The 18,438-nt window shown below is 36.7% G+C and overlaps 1 protein-coding gene across 1 annotated transcript in view; it reads left to right on the top strand.

The window, feature by feature from the left end:
• Nucleotides 1–4,305: 4,305 nt before the first annotated feature.
• Nucleotides 4,306–18,438, top strand: part of eml3 (EMAP like 3) — a 135,236-nt gene continuing 121,103 nt past the window's right edge. Inside the window, exon 1 of the mRNA XM_038302526.1 lies at nucleotides 4,306–4,433. Coding sequence (XP_038158454.1) covers nucleotides 4,409–4,433 — 25 coding nt within the window. The 5' untranslated portion in view covers nucleotides 4,306–4,408. The remainder of the gene's footprint in view (nucleotides 4,434–18,438) is intronic.

Genomic DNA, 18,438 nt, shown 5'->3' with positions numbered 1-18,438 from the left:
ATTATTGTCCCCCCGGAAACAAAACAACGAGTCGATAAATAGTTCCGAAGACTCCAAATGCTTACACTTAAAAGAAACGATCAAATCGGTCTTTTATATTAACTAATTTAAATAGAAATAGTTGAATTAACATTAAAGCGTTACTAAAAAAAACTGAAAAATAGTTACAAAAAACTATTTACCACTCCAGCGGAGCTAGATGGGGGGCCAGGGGTGGCCATGGCCACCCTAAGCAAATCATTGGCCACCCCAAGTAGAATATTCAAAACATTTTAATTGTATATATATTAACAATAAACAAAAACACTGTGGTTAATTATGCACCTCAATATACCAACATTAGAGATGAAATACAGAATTGGTGCTCTTTTCAGAACTAGATTTTGTGTTTTATGCAGTAAAGAGGAAATGATGTGTCTCTGCAAGTCATCTAAGAGTCTTCAGTGAAATCATGGATACTGTAAATAACTATTTTACTAAAAATCTATTAAATTATGTAGATAAATTTATGTAGATATTAGTACTTGTAAATATCAATTTAATGTAGAATGATACTGATAAAAGAAGGCAAGTAATGACGATGGAAAATATATTCGCTCCAGAACTCAAAACTCAAAGAATTTTATCCGATATAGCTTTTATCTAGACGGATGTTTAAATATGCATCTATTTGTTAGGAAAGGGCTGTAGGAAAATATAGTTTGTCTTTATTTAGAAATGTGGATGTTGTGCTTGTTCCTGTTGGACCTGTGTAGATTGACCCTGAGGTTCTGGTGCCTATCCACTTTTGGTCACCACTCAGTATACATTGGTTAGTGCCTGGCCACCATTATAAAAATGTTCTGGCTATGCCTCTGCCCCTGTGGCCACCCCCATCATTTATTTCCCTCTAATACAGACAGTAGCAGCAGTAATGCTATCATGAGGAATGTTTAAACTTATTAAACATTTACATTTTTCATATATTAATAGTAACCTAACAACAAAAATGCTGTGGTTAATTATGCACATTTGAATACTAACATTATAGTTGATATGTACAGAATTCATGCTCTTTTAAGACTCTAAATTTGTGTTATATGGGGTAAAGAGAAAATTATATGTCTCTGCAAGTCATCAAGGAGTTTTCAGTGAAATTATAGATGTATAAAATGGAAAAGATGTTTGCCCCAGACATTTTGTCCACTATACCTTTTATTTAGACAGCATGGATGTTTAAACATATGCATCTATTTGTAATCAAAAGAATAATAGTAGGAACGTATAGTTTGTCTTTATTTAGAAAATATCCATATTTGTTCTGCTCGTTCCTTGTTGGAACAGTGTAGATGAGCCCTTAGGTTCTGGCGCCTTTCCGCTTTTGACCACCCCTCAGTTTAAATTGGTTTTTGTCTGGCCACCCCTATTAAAATTTTCTGGCTACGCCTCTGTCAACTGAATCTTCTGTTTTCCTCGTCTCCTCCCTTTTGTCAGTCTGAATACTTGTTTTTAAATCAAATAAAATTATATACATTTTGAGCTTTTTTGTTTTCGTTGCATAATTACATAATCTAAACTCTCATCAAATAAACTTTTACAAATGAAAAAAACAATCATTAAACATTAAACCTGCAGATAGATTCTGATTAAAAGACAGAAATAAAGAAAACTAATCTACATTTGTGATACATGAAAACCTAAGAACTATTTGGCATAAATGATTTGGGGTATATTATAAGTAAGGAGGAATGGGACAAAATGTTATTAGATTCTTGTAAATTTGTAAAAGAGGCCAAAGGGAAATTTATTCAGTATAAATGAATACAAAGGTGGCATCAGGAATGTTTATGCATGCTGTCCGGGAATCCAATAAGATCCTCCCTTTCTTGGTATTAGATCTCATTGGTACATGGATTGTCATGACCGAGGTCATCAAGGTTATGTTTGCTGGGTGATAAATCTGGGATTCCAGGACAAGGGGGGATTTACCATTAGGCAATACCAGGCAGTTGCCTAGTAAACTCTGTTTCCATGTATGGTTAATACAACTATTCCTTATGTGTGCACATTAATTATGTTTTTGATAAACAGCCTGTCGCTTTCATTTCTGTGCACCTAGTTGTTGGTTTGCGCTCAGCGTGCATGATGTCACGCATCAGTGCTGCGCAGCTTGGAGGAGATCAACCTGACGTTCTGTGCTTTGATGGTACGATTTCAGGTCTTCTGATTGGTTGGTTCGGGTGTCTCTCATCCTCTCCTCACTCCGTAGATCAGAATCTGCAGCCCTCACCTTCCTGAGTCGTTCTAATCTAATTACAGCTAAATAAAGTTTTCACAGAGCCTCTAATGTCATACGAGTCTCTGGATTAAAGACATCACCTTTGATTCAGTTCAATTTATTTCTATAGCAACAATTCACATCAAGTCATCTCAGGTCACTTTCCAGTTCACCAGATCATCCAGTCAGATTGATTCAAAGTTTTCTATCTAAGGAAAACCAGCTGATTGCATCGACTCATTGACTCTTCAGCAATCCCTCACACTAAGCATGCTTGTAGCGACAGTGGAGAGGAAAAACTCCCTTTGAACAGGAAGAAACCTCCAGCAGAACCAGGCTCAGTGTGAGCGGCCATCTGCTGAGGCCCACTGGGGTTCAAGGAGACAGAAGCAGACATAGAAAAAGCAGCATAGATACAAAAGGCAACTGTCAACCAGCTCCACAGGCGGCCCCGTCCAGGAAACACACAGCCAGGCAGACGAGCTCCGAGCCAGCTCCCATGTCAGAGGATGAAGAGAGCACATCCAGTTAGTCACAGTCAGAGAAACAGGACTACACTGGAAAACAGGCCAAGCTCCAACATCTAGAAACAAAGGTGTTGATGGCAGCAGCACAGCTGATATTTCTCTCCAGGATGGAGTCACAGCCAAACAGGAACAGACCAGATGAAGCTACTATGAGAAAAAGCAGGGAGAGCAGAACGTTAGAGATTGAACTAACAGATTCTGCAGAGTGGGAGAATAGAGATAGAATGAAGCAGAATGATGAAAAAGGGGTCCCTATGTCCTCCAGCAGTCTAAGCCTATGGCAGCAGAACTATAGAGATAGATCAGGATAACCTGAGCCACTCTAACTAGAAGCTTTATCAAAAAGGAAAGTTTTAAGCCTAGCCTTAAAAGTAGACAGGGTGTCTGCCTCACGGACTAAAACTGGTAGTTGGTTCCACAGGAGAGGAGCCTGAGAACTAAAAGATCTGCCTCCCATTCTACTTTCAGAAATTCTAGGAACCACTAGTAAACCTGCAGATTGAGAGCGAAGTGCTCTGTTAGGAACATAAGGAACAATCAGATCTCTGATATCAGATGGAGCTTGGCCATTTAAGGCTTTATATGTGAGAAGGAGGATTTTAGATTCTATTCTGGATTTAACAATAGCAAGAACATTTATTTACATTTTTAAATAACTGATGTTTTATTTGTCTTTTAGGATTAAAAAAAACTAAAACTTTTTATATTTGCAAAAAAAGTATGACATTTTCTTCTATGGGATGCTGATATTTTTGTAAATCGGTGAAACAAAGGACATTCTTTCCAACCAAATGACAAGAGATAAAAATCCTCAGAAATGATTGAGTGGCCTGCCTCTCAATCATTTCAAATCTCTTTTAATTTGTGGATTTTTCATTTAAAATAAAATAAGATTTAAATGTTAAAGCTGTTTTGCAAACATCATAACAACTGTTTAATAAGAAAATCCGTGATCAGACAGCAAGCTGCAATCCCTGCATTGCCACAAAAACATTGCAGGAGGAATGGGTCTTCTTATGGTTCTTAGAATAATTGCATTTAAAGATCATTTAAACTAATAAAAATCTTCCTTATTTTCTCATAATAAGCTGAATACCCATGAAATATATATTTAAAGTCTGACATTTTATCCTGCAGCCACAAATGTAAAGGCTGCAGTACCGCTCAGCGTCGGATGGTGGCGACAAAGGCTAACTAATACACACCCTTGCATTCATGACGATTCAAAAGTTGGGGGTTTATTTTTTTTTAGGGTTTATTTCAGTTTCAGAATCAATTTATTTTGCAGTGAAAGATGCATTCTAGTTGGAGGGAAACCGGTAATGAGAATAAATTATATTTTTTTCAAACTTTCAGATAGAAATTACGCGTTATTCTTTTTAAAACGCTTTTAAAATTACTTGCTATGGACTCAATACAGCGCAGGGGTTTTATTTAGAGGGAAAACGCGTTTCCGGGGTTTGCTCTTCGCGCAGTTTTCGCAGATTGACGCGCAGCCGCGTGCGTGTAGCTGCGCAACACTCCTCCCTCTCTCGCTCTCAGCATGGAAAAGTCACCGTAGTCTGACGTTGACTCTGCATCCAAACAAACTGCACTTTTCAGGCTGAAGCGGAGACATTGGAGAATGGATTCCTCCACCAACAGTTTGGGTGAGTGAAACAAACCAAACGCGCCGTTATTCTGCGCATTTATTCTGCGCATTTCTCTTCTGCTGCCATTAGTCGCAACTCTAAGGCTTTGTGTGAAAACGTCCCTCCTGTGTTGTGAAGTTCAGCTGAGAGTAAAACATCTAATCAGTCGGTCAGTGTTGATGGGAAACATCCAGGATTCTGATGTGAAGCTGATCTCAGACGCTTAGATTGGAGGTTGTTTTTTTTTTCTTGTTTTTGCGCAGTTCTGCCGCATTCTTCTGTGTTTTGATAGAGAGAAACAGGCAAGTTGGAACAGAGTCGCTGCTGAAAGCCCAGAATCATCAGTCGGACCATCGGTGAAGTGTGTGTGAGGACCGTGACGTGACCACACTCCTCATGCGTTGGTGTGAGAGGGTGTGTGCGCGCGCGCATGTGGAGGAGCTGCAGACTTTTGGTCGTTTGCGCTTCTGCACGCGCCAGTTTGGTGTTAAAGGGATGAGTGTCTGATGGAGCGCAGTGCAGGCGGGCTCAGCTCAGGATGGTGGAAAGTTTTAGTTTCTCAGGTGGAGGATTCTGGGCTCTGGTCCATACAAAATGGATTTAGTTTTATTTCTTCTTCTGATTGGTTGGTTCCATTTGCATTTTTTATTTACTTATTTTTGTATTTTTCCATGTTTTTGTTTATTTTTAAATGTTTTTTTTACAGTGTAAGTAGAACAGGTTCAGTGGTATATTTCTTATGTCTATATTATTTTAATGGATGCAGATGATTTGGCTATTTTTATACTAGTTTACCTTTTTATATAATTACAAGAGTTAGTTTTCTTTTTTTTTTTTTACAATTTTAATTAATATTTTGAGTTTTTTATGTTTAATTTTTGAAAACTGAGTAGAAGAGCTTAGCTAGGCATGCTTGTTTTATTATTTTCTTTTTAATTGAATAAAATGTTTGTTTTTATTAATTTTCTGCAATGGAAGCAGAAGATTTTGGTGATTTAGTTTTATTTATTTACATATTTTAACATTTCATTTTATTTTTTTTGCAGTATAAGTACAAAAGTAGCATTGGCGGTTTTTATTTATTTTTGTATTTTCCCATGTTTTTAGTTATTTTTTGATGTTTTTTGCGATGTTAGTAGAACAGGTTCAGTGGTATATTTATTATGTCTATATTATTTTAATTAATTTCTAATGTATCTTTTTAATTTTTCAATATAAGTAAAACAGATGCCAACAGAATATTTTGATTAATTTATTAAAATTAAATTTTTAGTTTTTGCGATGTAAATAAAGGTTTGGATTGGCAATTTAGTTTTATTTAATCTTTTTTTTTTTGGTATATATAACTTTATTTATTGATTTACTTTTGCATTGACAAAGCTGCAGCTGCATTCAGTATTTAAACAATCTTCTTCCTCAGGAGGTAAAACTGATCACATAATTCCTGAGTAAATAAAGATGAAATCTCCAGAAATGAAAATGTTACATTTATCCACGGTTTTAAATTAGATTTTATTAAATTTGAATATAAGAAAAACAATCCTACATTCCAGCTGTGGGCCGGTCTGAATCAGCAGCTGTGTTGTGAGCACGTGTTGCACCGCCCCCTGTCTGCTGCATGGTGTCTCTATAACAATGCTGATGTTGTTGCACATCTGGAGCTCCTGCTCGCCCAGCTTTTTGTGCTGATGTTGATGTTTACCTGCCTTGTAAACGTCCGGGTGGAAAAGTGCAGAGGAACTGTAAATATTCCCTCCAGCGTCTGTGGGCACGGCTGTGGTTTCTCTGCACAGGAGGGAACCTGGAGTTTGGTGCAATCAGAGTCTTTGTTCACCGTAATGAAGGATAATTTGTTGCTTAGCCTGCAGAAGCTGATCTGCTGAGGTGGTGGAACCCTGGCACTCTGCCGGGTTCCTCTGTCAGCTGATATCTGGAAGAAGAAGATGGGATCGAGTTGCTTTTTCAGAGGGTGATACAGGACCTCTACTAAAAACGGATGCATAGAATAATATTTACCATCTGAACGGAGGAAAAGAAAGAAATATCAGCTTTAAAGATCGGCCTCCCAAAAATCAAAAAATTGGACCTATGTCAAAAAAATTGATTTTGGAATCGGCTTTAAAAATACTGGTGTTCTGTCAGATGAGCATACCTGGTCAGACCAGCTTAACCATAGTCAATACTCATTTATCTCTTTTGTTTATCCCTTTAGTTTTGTACAAAAAATCTCAACAGGCGTGTAGGTGTGTCATGCACAAAAAAATATTTAATTACTTACTTTTTGGTGTTTTACATAGCGTACCAGGTTTTTGTAATTTTACGACTTTATTCTCGTAATTTTACGACTTTATTCTGTTAATTTTACGACTTCATTCTCGTAATTTTACGACTTCGTTCTCGTAATGTTATGACTTTATTCTCGTAATGTTACGACTTTATTCTCGTAATTTTACGACTTTATTCTCGTAATTTTACGACTTTATTCTGGTAATTTTACGACTTCATTCTCGTAATTTTACGACTTCGCTCTCGTAATGTTATGACTTTATTCTCGTAATGTTACGACTTCATTCTCGTAATTTTACGACTTTATTCTCGTAATTTTACGACTTCATTCTCGTAATTTTATTACTTAATTCTCGTAATTTTACGACTTTATTCTCGTAATTTTACGACTTTATTCTGGTAATTTTACGACTTCATTCTCGTAATTTTACGACTTTATTCTCGTAATGTTATGACTATTCTCGTTGTGTCTTTATTCTCATAATTTTACGACTTTATTCTCGTAATTTTACGACTTTATTCTCGTAATTTTGACTTTATTCTCGTAATTTTACGACTTTATTCTCGTAATGTTATGACTATTCTCGTTGTGTCTTTATTCTCATAATTTTACGACTTTATTCTCGTAATTTTACGACTTTATTCTCGTAATTTTATGACTTTATTCTCGTAATTTTACGACTTTATTCTCGTTATTTTACGACTTTATTCTCGTAATTTTACGACTTTATTCTTGTTGTTTTACGACTTTATTCTCGTTATTTTATGACTATTCTCGTTGTGTCTTTACTCTTGAAATTTTACGACTTTATTCTCGTAATTTTATGACTATTCTCGTTGTGTCTTTACTCTTGTAATTTTACGACCTTGTTCTCGTAATTTTACGACTTTATTCTCGTAATTTTACGACTTCATTCTCGTAATTTTACGACTTCGCTCTCGTAATGTTATGACTTTATTCTCGTAATGTTACGACTTCATTCTCGTAATTTTACGACTTTATTCTCGTAATTTTACGACTTCATTCTCGTAATTTTATTACTTCATTCTCGTAATTTTACGACTTTATTCTCGTAATTTTACGACTTTATTCTGGTAATTTTACGACTTCATTCTCGTAATTTTACGACTTCATTCTCGTAATTTTACGACTTTATTCTCGTAATGTTATGACTATTCTCGTTGTGTCTTTATTCTCATAATTTTACGACTTTATTCTCGTAATTTTACGACTTTATTCTCGTAATTTTGACTTTATTCTCGTAATTTTACGACTTTATTCTCGTAATGTTATGACTATTCTCGTTGTGTCTTTATTCTCATAATTTTACGACTTTATTCTCGTAATTTTATGACTTTATTCTTGTAATTTTACGACTTTATTCTCGTTATTTTACGACTTTATTCTCGTAATTTTACGACTTTATTCTTGTTGTTTTACGACTTTATTCTCGTTATTTTATGACTATTCTCGTTGTGTCTTTACTCTTGAAATTTTACGACTTTATTCTCGTAATTTTATGACTATTCTCGTTGTGTCTTTACTCTTGTAATTTTACGACCTTGTTCTCGTAATTTTACGACTTTATTCTCGTAATTTTACGACTTCATTCTCGTAATGTTATGACTTTATTCTCGTAATGTTACGACTTCATTCTCGTAATTTTACGACTTTATTCTCGTAATTTTACGACTTCATTCTCGTAATTTTATTACTTAATTCTCGTAATTTTACGACTTTATTCTCGTAATTTTACGACTTTATTCTGGTAATTTTACGTCTTCATTCTCGTAATTTTACGACTTTATTCTCGTAATGTTATGAATATTCTCGTTGTGTCTTTATTCTCATAATTTTACGACTTTATTCTCGTAATTTTACGACTTTATTCTCGTAATTTTATGACTTTATTCTCGTAATTTTACGACTTTATTCTCGTAATGTTATGACTATTCTCGTTGTGTCTTTATTCTCATAATTTTACGACTTTATTCCTGAAATTTTACAACTTTATTCTCGTAATTTTATGACTTTATTCTCGTAATTTTACGACTTTATTCTCGTTATTTTACGACTTTATTCTCGTAATTTTACGACTTTATTCTTGTTGTTTTACGACTTTATTTTCGTTATTTTATGACTATTCTCGTTGTGTCTTTACTCTTGAAATTTTACGACTTTATTCTCGTAATTTTATGACTATTCTCGTTGTGTCTTTACTCTTGTAATTTTACGACCTTGTTCTCGTAATTTTACGACTTTATTCTCGTAATTTTACGACTTCATTCTCGTAATGTTATGACTATTCTCGTTGTGTCTTTATTCTCATAATTTTACGACTTTATTCTCGTAATTTTACGACTTCATTCTTGTAATTTTACGACTTTATTCTCGTAATTTTATGACTATTCTCGTTGTGTCTTTACTCTTGAAATTTTACGACTTTATTCTCGTAATTTTATGACTATTCTCGTTGTGTCTTTACTCTTGTAATTTTACGACCTTGTTCTCGTAATTTTACGACTTTATTCTCGTAATTTTACGACTTCATTCTCGTAATGTTATGACTTTATTCTCGTAATGTTACGACTTCATTCTCGTAATTTTACGACTTTATTCTCGTAATTTTACGACTTCATTCTCGTAATTTTATTACTTAATTCTCGTAATTTTACGACTTTATTCTCGTAATTTTACGACTTTATTCTGGTAATTTTACGTCTTCATTCTCGTAATTTTACGACTTTATTCTCGTAATGTTATGACTATTCTCGTTGTGTCTTTATTCTCATAATTTTACGACTTTATTCTCGTAATTTTACGACTTTATTCTCGTAATTTTATGACTTTATTCTCGTAATTTTACGACTTTATTCTCGTAATGTTATGACTATTCTCGTTGTGTCTTTATTCTCATAATTTTACGACTTTATTCCTGAAATTTTACAACTTTATTCTCGTAATTTTATGACTTTATTCTCGTAATTTTACGACTTTATTCTCGTTATTTTACGACTTTATTCTCGTAATTTTACGACTTTATTCTTGTTGTTTTACGACTTTATTTTCGTTATTTTATGACTATTCTCGTTGTGTCTTTACTCTTGAAATTTTACGACTTTATTCTCGTAATTTTATGACTATTCTCGTTGTGTCTTTACTCTTGTAATTTTACGACCTTGTTCTCGTAATTTTACGACTTTATTCTCGTAATTTTACGACTTCATTCTCGTAATGTTATGACTATTCTCGTTGTGTCTTTATTCTCATAATTTTACGACTTTATTCTCGTAATTTTACGACTTCATTCTTGTAATTTTACGACTTTATTCTCGTCATTTTACGACTTTATTCTCGTAATTTTATGACTATTCTCGTTGTATCTTTATTCTTGTAATTTTACGACTTTATTCTCGTAATTTTACGACTTTATTCTCAAAACAGATGGAAAAAAAAATCTCTAGCCTGGCCCTAATACTCCGTATGGCGGTCTGACCTTAAATAGTTTTTGTTTGCACATGACTAAAGGGATTCACATCATGAAGATGGAAAACCATCAGTCCGGAAAGTCTGCTATAGAACAAAGTTCATCCAATCAAATCTTCTACCTCATTATTAGATCGTAATTCAAACATTCATTAAAAATAAATGAAATAAACTGTTAATCAGCTTTTATAAAGCCCCGTTTTTCTTAAGCTCATAGAATTTTAGGAACACGACCAACAGGTGACGAGTCCTGAAGCTGTTTAAGGCCACTAACTGCACAAAAACAGGCTGTACTGTAGACATGACAGCATGATGAGTGTCTGAGGAATAAAGGGCTTGATAAAAGCTTCATAAAGCGGCTGTTGGACTGTGACCTGGACAGGATGTTCCTCATTCATCCAATAGGAGAAAGGCGGCTTCCTTTACATGACCTTTCACTAAATAATCCACTACTGAAGGTGTATAGATAAAAGTTTGATAAAAGTGTCTAACAATAAAAGGCAAGCAGATGCTGATGGTCATAGTTATTCTAAAAAAGTTAAAAACAATCCACTGGACTTTGTTTCCAAGTCTGAAGACGTTTCTCTTCCCATCCAGGAAGCTTTTTCAATTCAAAATGTCAGAAATAGCGTTTAGTTCCAGGTTTTATCCAGCAGCCCAACAAAGCCTGGTTTTAGTTTAGAAAACATGCAAATAGAAACAGATCAAGGTTTCCACTAATGCTAATATTTGGGTTAGAATTAGTACTTGTGTTAAAATATGCTAACATAAATATTAGCAAAAATATTTAGCATATTTGCTAATATATCAATTTATAGTAACCCAAATAAAAAAAATACAAATACTATTTAATGATTATCAATATTTTCTCTATATTTGCTAATATTTTGCACATTTGCTCATGCTAATTAGCGTTAGCTAATGTATAGAAAGCTTTGACAAGCAATAGCAACTGTGCTAACTCAAATATTAAAAAATAACCATCCCAAGTATCATCAAAGCATTTTTTATATTTGCTAATATATGGCATGTTTGTAAATTCTCGTTATGGTAAAAATATATGCGCAAAAATGCAAAATGTTTCATTAGCGTTAGCAAAGGTTGACTTTGCTGTATAGAAGGAGAGTAAAAACTCCTGGAAAGCAAATTTTGTTATACCAGAAAAGTTAAAAATCAATCCACTGGACTTTGTTTCAAAGTTTGAAGACGTTTCTCTTCCATCCAGGAAGCTTTTTCAATTCCAAATGTCAGAAATAGCGTTGAGTTCCAGGTTTTATCGAGCAGGCCAACAAAGCCTGGTTTTAGTTTAGAAAACATACAAATAGAAACGGATGAACAGGTCCACTAATGCTAATGCTAATATTTGGGTTAGAATTAATACTTGTGTTCAAATATGCTAACAAAAATCGTAGCAAAATATTTAGCATATTTGCTAATATATCAATTTATAGTAACCCAAATAAAAAAAAATACAAATACTATTTCATGATTATCAAAATTTTCTTTATATTTGCTAATATTTTGCACATTAGCTCATGCTAATTATCGTTAGCTAATGTATAGAAAGCTTTGACTAGCAATAGCGACTGTGCTAATTCAAATATTGGAAAATACACCATCCCAAATATCATCAAAGCATTTTTTATATTTGCTAATATATGGCATGTTTGTAAATTCTCGTTACCGTAAAAATATATGCGCAAAAATGCAAAACATTTTATTAGCGTCAGCAAAGGTTGACTTTGCTGTATAGAAGGAAAGTAAAAACTTCTGGAAAGGAAATTTATCATTCAAAAAAGTAAAAAATCAATCCACTGGACTTTGTTTCCAAGTTTGAAGACGTTTCTCTTCCATCCAGGAAGCTTTTTCAATTCCAAATGTCAGAAATAGCGTTGAGTTCCAGGTTTTATCCAGCAGCCCAACAAAGCCTGGTTTTAGTTTAGAAAACATGCAAATAGAAACGGATGAACGGTTCCACTAATGCTAATGCTAATATTTGGGTTAGAATTAGTACTTGTGTTCAAATATGCTAACAAAAATATTAGCAAAATATTTTGCATATTTGCTAATTGGTCTCCGCCAAGTGACGTCAATTGTTTACCTCGGGCGCGGTACACTACGCCTTTTCCACCTAAAATGACGTCTTAGCAACAAATGTCACGTGACTGGCTGAGACCGATTTTCCTAAATCCGCCCCTGTTTTCAGGCTTATGTTAACTGTAATGACTTATCTTGGACAGGCTGCTATGTTAACGGGCCTTTAGTCCTTCGTTTAGCTATGCTGCGGTTGTTTACACTATGCCTTTTCCACCTAAAATGGCGTCTTAGCAACAAATGTCATGTGACTGGCGGAGACCGATATGTCAATTTATAGTAACCCAAAAAAAAAAAAAAATGCAAATACTATTTAATGATTATCAAAAGTTTCTTTATATTTGCTAATATTTTGCACATTAGCTCATGCTAATTATCGTTAGCTAATGTATAGAAAGCTTTGACTAGCAATAGCGACTGTGCTAACTCAAATATTAAAAAATACACCATCCCAAATATCATCAAAGCATTTTTTATATTTGCTAATATATGGCATGTTTGTAAATTCTCGTTACCGTAAAAATCTATGCGCAAAAATGCAAAACATTTCATTAGCGATAGCAAAGGTTGACTTTGCTGTATAGAAGGAAAGTAAAAACACCTGCAAAGCAAATTTTTTATACCAAAAAAGTTCAAAAACAATTCACTTGATGTTGTTTCCAAGTTTCAAGACGTTTCTCTTCCATCCAGGAAGCTTTTTCAATTCAAAATGTCAGGGTGGGGTCGTTAGAGGGAATAGTTGGCCTGGATGAATAGGAGAGGTCTCCTGTTCTCCTGTAAAGGGGTTGGGGCTGCGATGATAGCGGGAAGGAATCAACTCTATCGCTGCATTGAAGGTTTATGAAAGCTGAAATCTCAGCCCACCCCCCTGTTTAAGGTTGGTTTTTCTTTCTTAACATAGATGGCTTCCTTCACGCCCCTCTCAAACCACCTGTCTTCTTTGTCCAAAATGTGAACATTCTGGTCCTCCAAAGAATGTCCTTTGTCCATAAGGTGTAGATGGACCGCATAGTCTTGTCCAGAGGAGGGTGTCTGTTTGGTTTCTCCAAAATAATGATCAGAGCATTCCTCACCGCATTGAACTGCAGACACCACTCTGCTCAGATTTGGTCTTTAGGATGAACTAGTCTCTGTCTAAGGGTCTGTTTGGTTTGAAATGTTCGGGGATTTTGTGTTTAGAGATAAAAAAAAGCTATGTCAGAGGCTATACCTCTGACAAAGCCATAGAGGGGGTTTGCAGACACCAACTGGTCTGATCTTTACGATGTGTTCCCTGAGGTATAAGAAACACGATTCAAATAATGTTTAATCAACCCCGGTTGTTATTTTATTTTACTAAAACAAATTCTTCTCCGTCCCTTAATGATTTCCAGAAGGCGTCGCGATATCAGAGCTCAGATTGTTGTTGTTTTTCCATGTCTAATTCGAGGTCAGTCTTTTTTTTCTTTGTTTTCTTTGTTTATTTTTTACTTTTTGCATTTTCTTCATTTTGCTTTTTACACTTTTTACATTTTGCTCTTTGCTTTTGTTTTCATTTTGCTTTTTGCAGTTTTTTTAATTTAGCTTTTTACACTTTTTGCATTTTGCTCTTTGCTTTTGTTTTCATTTTGCTTTTTGCAGTTTTTTCATTTTACTTTTTGCAATGCAAGTAGTATGAGTTGCATCGGAAATCTGATATATTTTTATAGTTTATCATGATGATCTTTTTTTCCTCACAACTGCAATTTAATCAGAGGAGGATGACTGGTCATTTTGTTTATTTTCTATAATTATTCAAATATTTCAAGTGTTTTTTGTACTAAAAGTAACAGGGTTTTTATTGGCATTTCTTTCTTTTTTTATTTATGTTTTTGTTGTTATGATTTTACTTGTAAGAATTTTTTTTATTAATGTAAATTTATGTTTTTGCAGTTTAAGTAAAAGTTGTTCAATCTTTTTTTAAAAAAAATCATGTTTACCATTTTCTGCAGACATCAGCAGGAAGTTGCATCAGCCAGCTGCAGCTATTTCTTTCCCCTCTTCTCCAGAATGTTGTAAATGTCCCTTTCTGAGGGAGTCTGCTGGGACACAGGCTCCCTCTGTCTCTTACAGCTTTATATTCCAGTGCATTTTGTGGCTCCGGATGAAACGTTTTAAACTTGGGAACCAACAGATGCTGTAACTGAATTATCCCCAGTCGCCACATTTATGTGTCCAACCTCATTCCAAAATCCTTCATTAACTGCCAAAGGGAAATTAAACTATGTTTAAAGTGCAATCATAGCTTTTAAAGGCTGCATCTGCAGCTCAGAGAAGAATTCCTAACATTCTAAAGTGAATTGAAGCTCTGTGCTTTCTGGTTGGGTGGATATCTATGCAGGCTTCACTGCTGCTGCAGAGGTCATTTTTAAAATACAAAAGCAACAATTTTCATGTGAAATGTGGGGGGCTGCAACCTTTCATATCCAAAGAGCCTTTATTCCAAGTGTCCGACTAGGGAAAAGTCATTTAGAGCCGCAAAATATGAAATAATTATCTAATTAAACAGAACCTATTATTTTTATTAAATACCTGTCGTAGGAAATCTGGGGCATCTTAAACAACCAAAAGTGTATTGGTATATTTACCTTTTTAAAATAATGATCCATCCATCCATCCATCCATCCATCCTCCCTCTCTCCTCCTCTTATCCGGGGTCGGGTCGCGGGGGTAGCAGCTTCAGTAGGGAGGCCCAGACGTCCCTCTCTCCAGCCACTTGGTCCAGCTCCTCCAGGGGAATCCCAAGGCGTTCCCAGGCCAGCAGAGAAACCTAGTCCCTCCAGCGTGTCCTGGGTCTCCCCCTGGGCCTCCTCCCGGTGGGACGTTCCTGGAACACCTCACCAGGGAGGCGTCCAGGAGGCATCCTAACCAGACGCCCGAGCCACCTCAACTGGCTCCTCTCAATGTGGAGGAGCAGCAGCTCTACTCTGAGTCCTCCCCGGATGACCGAGCTTCTCACCCTATCTCTAAGGGAGAGCCCAGACACACTACGGAGAAAACTCATTTCAGCCGCTTGGATCCGGGATCTCGTTCTTTCAATCATGACCCAGAGTTCATGACCATAGATGAGGGTAGGAACGTAGATCAACCGGTAAATCAAGAGCTTAGCTTTTTGGCTCAGCTCTCTCTGAACCACAACAGACCGGTACAGGACCCGCTTCCCAGCAGACGCCGCACCAATCCGCCTGTCGATCTCCTGCTCCATCTTCCCCTCATTTGTGAACAAGACCCCAAGATACTTAAACTCCTCCACTAGGGGCAGTACATCCTCCCCAACCCGGAGAAGGCAAGCTATCGTTTTCCGGCACCAGACCATGGTCTCGGATTTGGAGGCACTGATCCTCATCCCGGCCGCTTCACGCTCGGCTGTAGATCACGCCCTGATGAAGCCAATAGAACCACATCATCTGCGAATAATGCAATCCTAAGGCCACCAAATCAGATCCCCTCAACACCCTGAACAGAATCGGTGACAAAAGGTGGAGTCCAACATCTTTTCCAAGTTTATTTAAAACAATTACTCTAAAAACATATTTCTGGTTCTTTTTATGTCATTCTCTTGTGAATAATCAGTTAAAATATTCTTTATTAAAAAAACCACTAAAGCTCCTATGGCTGGTGTTTGTTATTAAAGTATATTAGTTAGTTCTTTATATCCTTTGGAGCCTCTTTTAAGAGCCATAATAGATGGAGCTGCAGGTTGCAGACCTCCTGGGGTCCCAAAATGGGGGTGTGGACCCCCGGGGAGGGGCACAGTGCTGTTATCCCTGAGGTACATGGAGGCTAAATTATACCCTGAACTACATACATGTCAGTATCCCACTTATTAATAAGTTTACCATAAAAAAAAAGGGTGTAACATTTATTCAATGGAGCAGATTCAACAATTAAGCACGGTGGTGGCCGTCCATCCTCTCTGCTACGCCTGCTGTGGATTTGTTTTTTCATGGTGCTAACTCGAGCTGGGCGATGGGAATTAAATATTTTATTTCTGATTTTCTTCCTACCAAATCTGATTAAATTTTCTTTTTCTCACTCGAGTTTTATAATAAAAGTTATAAATGGCATACATTTTACAAAACTACTTTAATTTCAATCACACCTTCTGGAAGATGTCCTTAACTTGAAGGGCTATTTAAATTAAAGCTGTGAACTATGATTATAAAGTAATCAAGGCAATCGATGCTAATTTGTTAATCTGTTATTTTTTTTTTTGTATACTTTACTAATAATTGTAGCCAAAGGATCAATGAAGAGGATTTTTTTTTTTTACAAAGTTAAACCAGGTGTAACTAAAACTTTTCCACTTGTGGAAGTCTGGATGGAGCTGATTGACAGATGTATTTTTTTTTATTTTATTTTAAGTCTTTAAGATCATTTTACAGTCTCTATACTCCTGTTAACAATTAATCAATTACACCCTGTTTGGCTGTGACTCCATCCTGGAGAGAAATATCAGCTGTGCTGCTGCCATCAACACCTTTGTTTCTAGATGTTGGAGCTTGGCCTGTTTTCCAGTGTAGTCCTGTTTCTCTGACTGTGACTAACTGGATGTGCTCTCTTCATCCTCTGACATGGGAGCTGGCTCGGAGCTCGTCTGCCTGGCTGTGTGTTTCCTGGACGGGGCCGCATGTGGAGCTGGTTGACAGTTGCCTTTTGTATCTATGCTTCTTTTTCTATGTCTGCTTCTGTCTCCTTGAACCCCAGTGGGCCTCAGCAGATGGCCGCTCACACTGAGCCTGGTTCTGCTGGAGGTTTCTTCCTGTTCAAAGGGAGTTTTTCCTCTCCACTGTCGCTACAAGCATGCTTAGTGTGAGGGATTGCTGAAGAGTCAATGAGTCGATGCAATCAGCTGGTTTTCCTTAGATAGAAAACTTTGAATCTGACTGGATGATCTGGTGAACTGGAAAGTGACCTGAGATGACATGATGTAAAGCAGGGCAATGGGCAGCTAGTCACAAGCTAACTTGAAGCTAATCTACACTTGATAAACCTTAACAATACTTAAAGTAATTTATGTGCATTTTTATTATATAAAACAACTCATAAGAGTATTTATAGTTAGTTTAACTGGAAATATTGCCAAAAAGAATCTTGAATTGTTAAAAACTATGACAACCTTAATATACTGCATTGCGAACAGCCCTTTGCTATATATTAGTACTGATGTTGTGATTGGAAGATATTTGCAATGTATTTAGCAATAAGTACTGACTACAGATCTGTAGTACAGTAGCAGCCATTCAGAATTCCCCTTTTTCCTTGAACGGTCCTTGGTTGGTCATTGACTGGTCCTTGGCTGATCCTTGTCTGGTCCTTGGCTAGTTCTTGTCTGGTCCTTGGTAGTTCCTTGGCTGATCCTTTGTTGGTCCTTGTGTGGTCCTTGGCTAGTTCTTGTCTGGTCCTTGGTAGTTCCTTGGCTGATCCTTTGTTGGTCCTTGTGGGGTCCTTGGCTAGTTCTTGTCTGGTCCTTGGTAGTTCCTTGGCTGATCCTTTGTTGGTCCTTGTGTGGTCCTTGTCTGGTCCTTGGCTGATCCTTGTCTGGTCCTTGGTTGGTCCCTGGCTGGTCCTTGTCTGGTCCTTGGCTGATCCTTGTCTGGTCCTTGGTTGGTCTTTGATGGTCCTTGGCTGATCCTTGGCTGATCCTTGTCTGGTCCTTGGTTGGTCCCTGGCTGGTCCTTGTCTGGTCCTTGGTTGGTCCCTGGATGGTCCTTGTCTGGTCCTTGTCTGGTCCTTGGTTGGTCCCTGGCTGGTCCTTGTCTGGTCCTTGGTTGGTCTTTGATGGTCCTTGGCTGGTCCTTGTCTGGTCCTTGGTTGGCACTTTGCTGGTCCTTGTCTGGTCCTTGGTTGGTCTTTGATGGTCCTTGGTTGGTCTTTGATGGTCCTTGGTTGGACTTTGATGGTCCTTGGCTGGTCCTTGTCTGGTCCTTGGTTGGTCCTTGTCTGGTCCTTGGCTGATCCTTGTCTGGTCCTTGGTTGGCACTTTGCTGGTCCTTGGTTGGCCCTTGGTTGGTCTTTGATGGTCCTTGGTTGGTCTTTGATGGTCCTTGGTTGGTCTTTGATGGTCCTTGGCTGATCCTTGTCTGGTCCTTGGTTGGCACTTTGCTGGTCCTTGGTTGGCCCTTGGTTGGTCTTTGA

Source organism: Cyprinodon tularosa, unplaced genomic scaffold (assembly GCF_016077235.1).
Source record: "Cyprinodon tularosa strain WSP-4 unplaced genomic scaffold, ASM1607723v1 ctg493, whole genome shotgun sequence".
Classification (NCBI taxonomy): Eukaryota; Metazoa; Chordata; class Actinopteri; order Cyprinodontiformes; family Cyprinodontidae; genus Cyprinodon; species Cyprinodon tularosa.
Note: the sequence above shows the minus strand (reverse complement) of the source record. Positions and strands in the feature narration are given on the sequence as shown.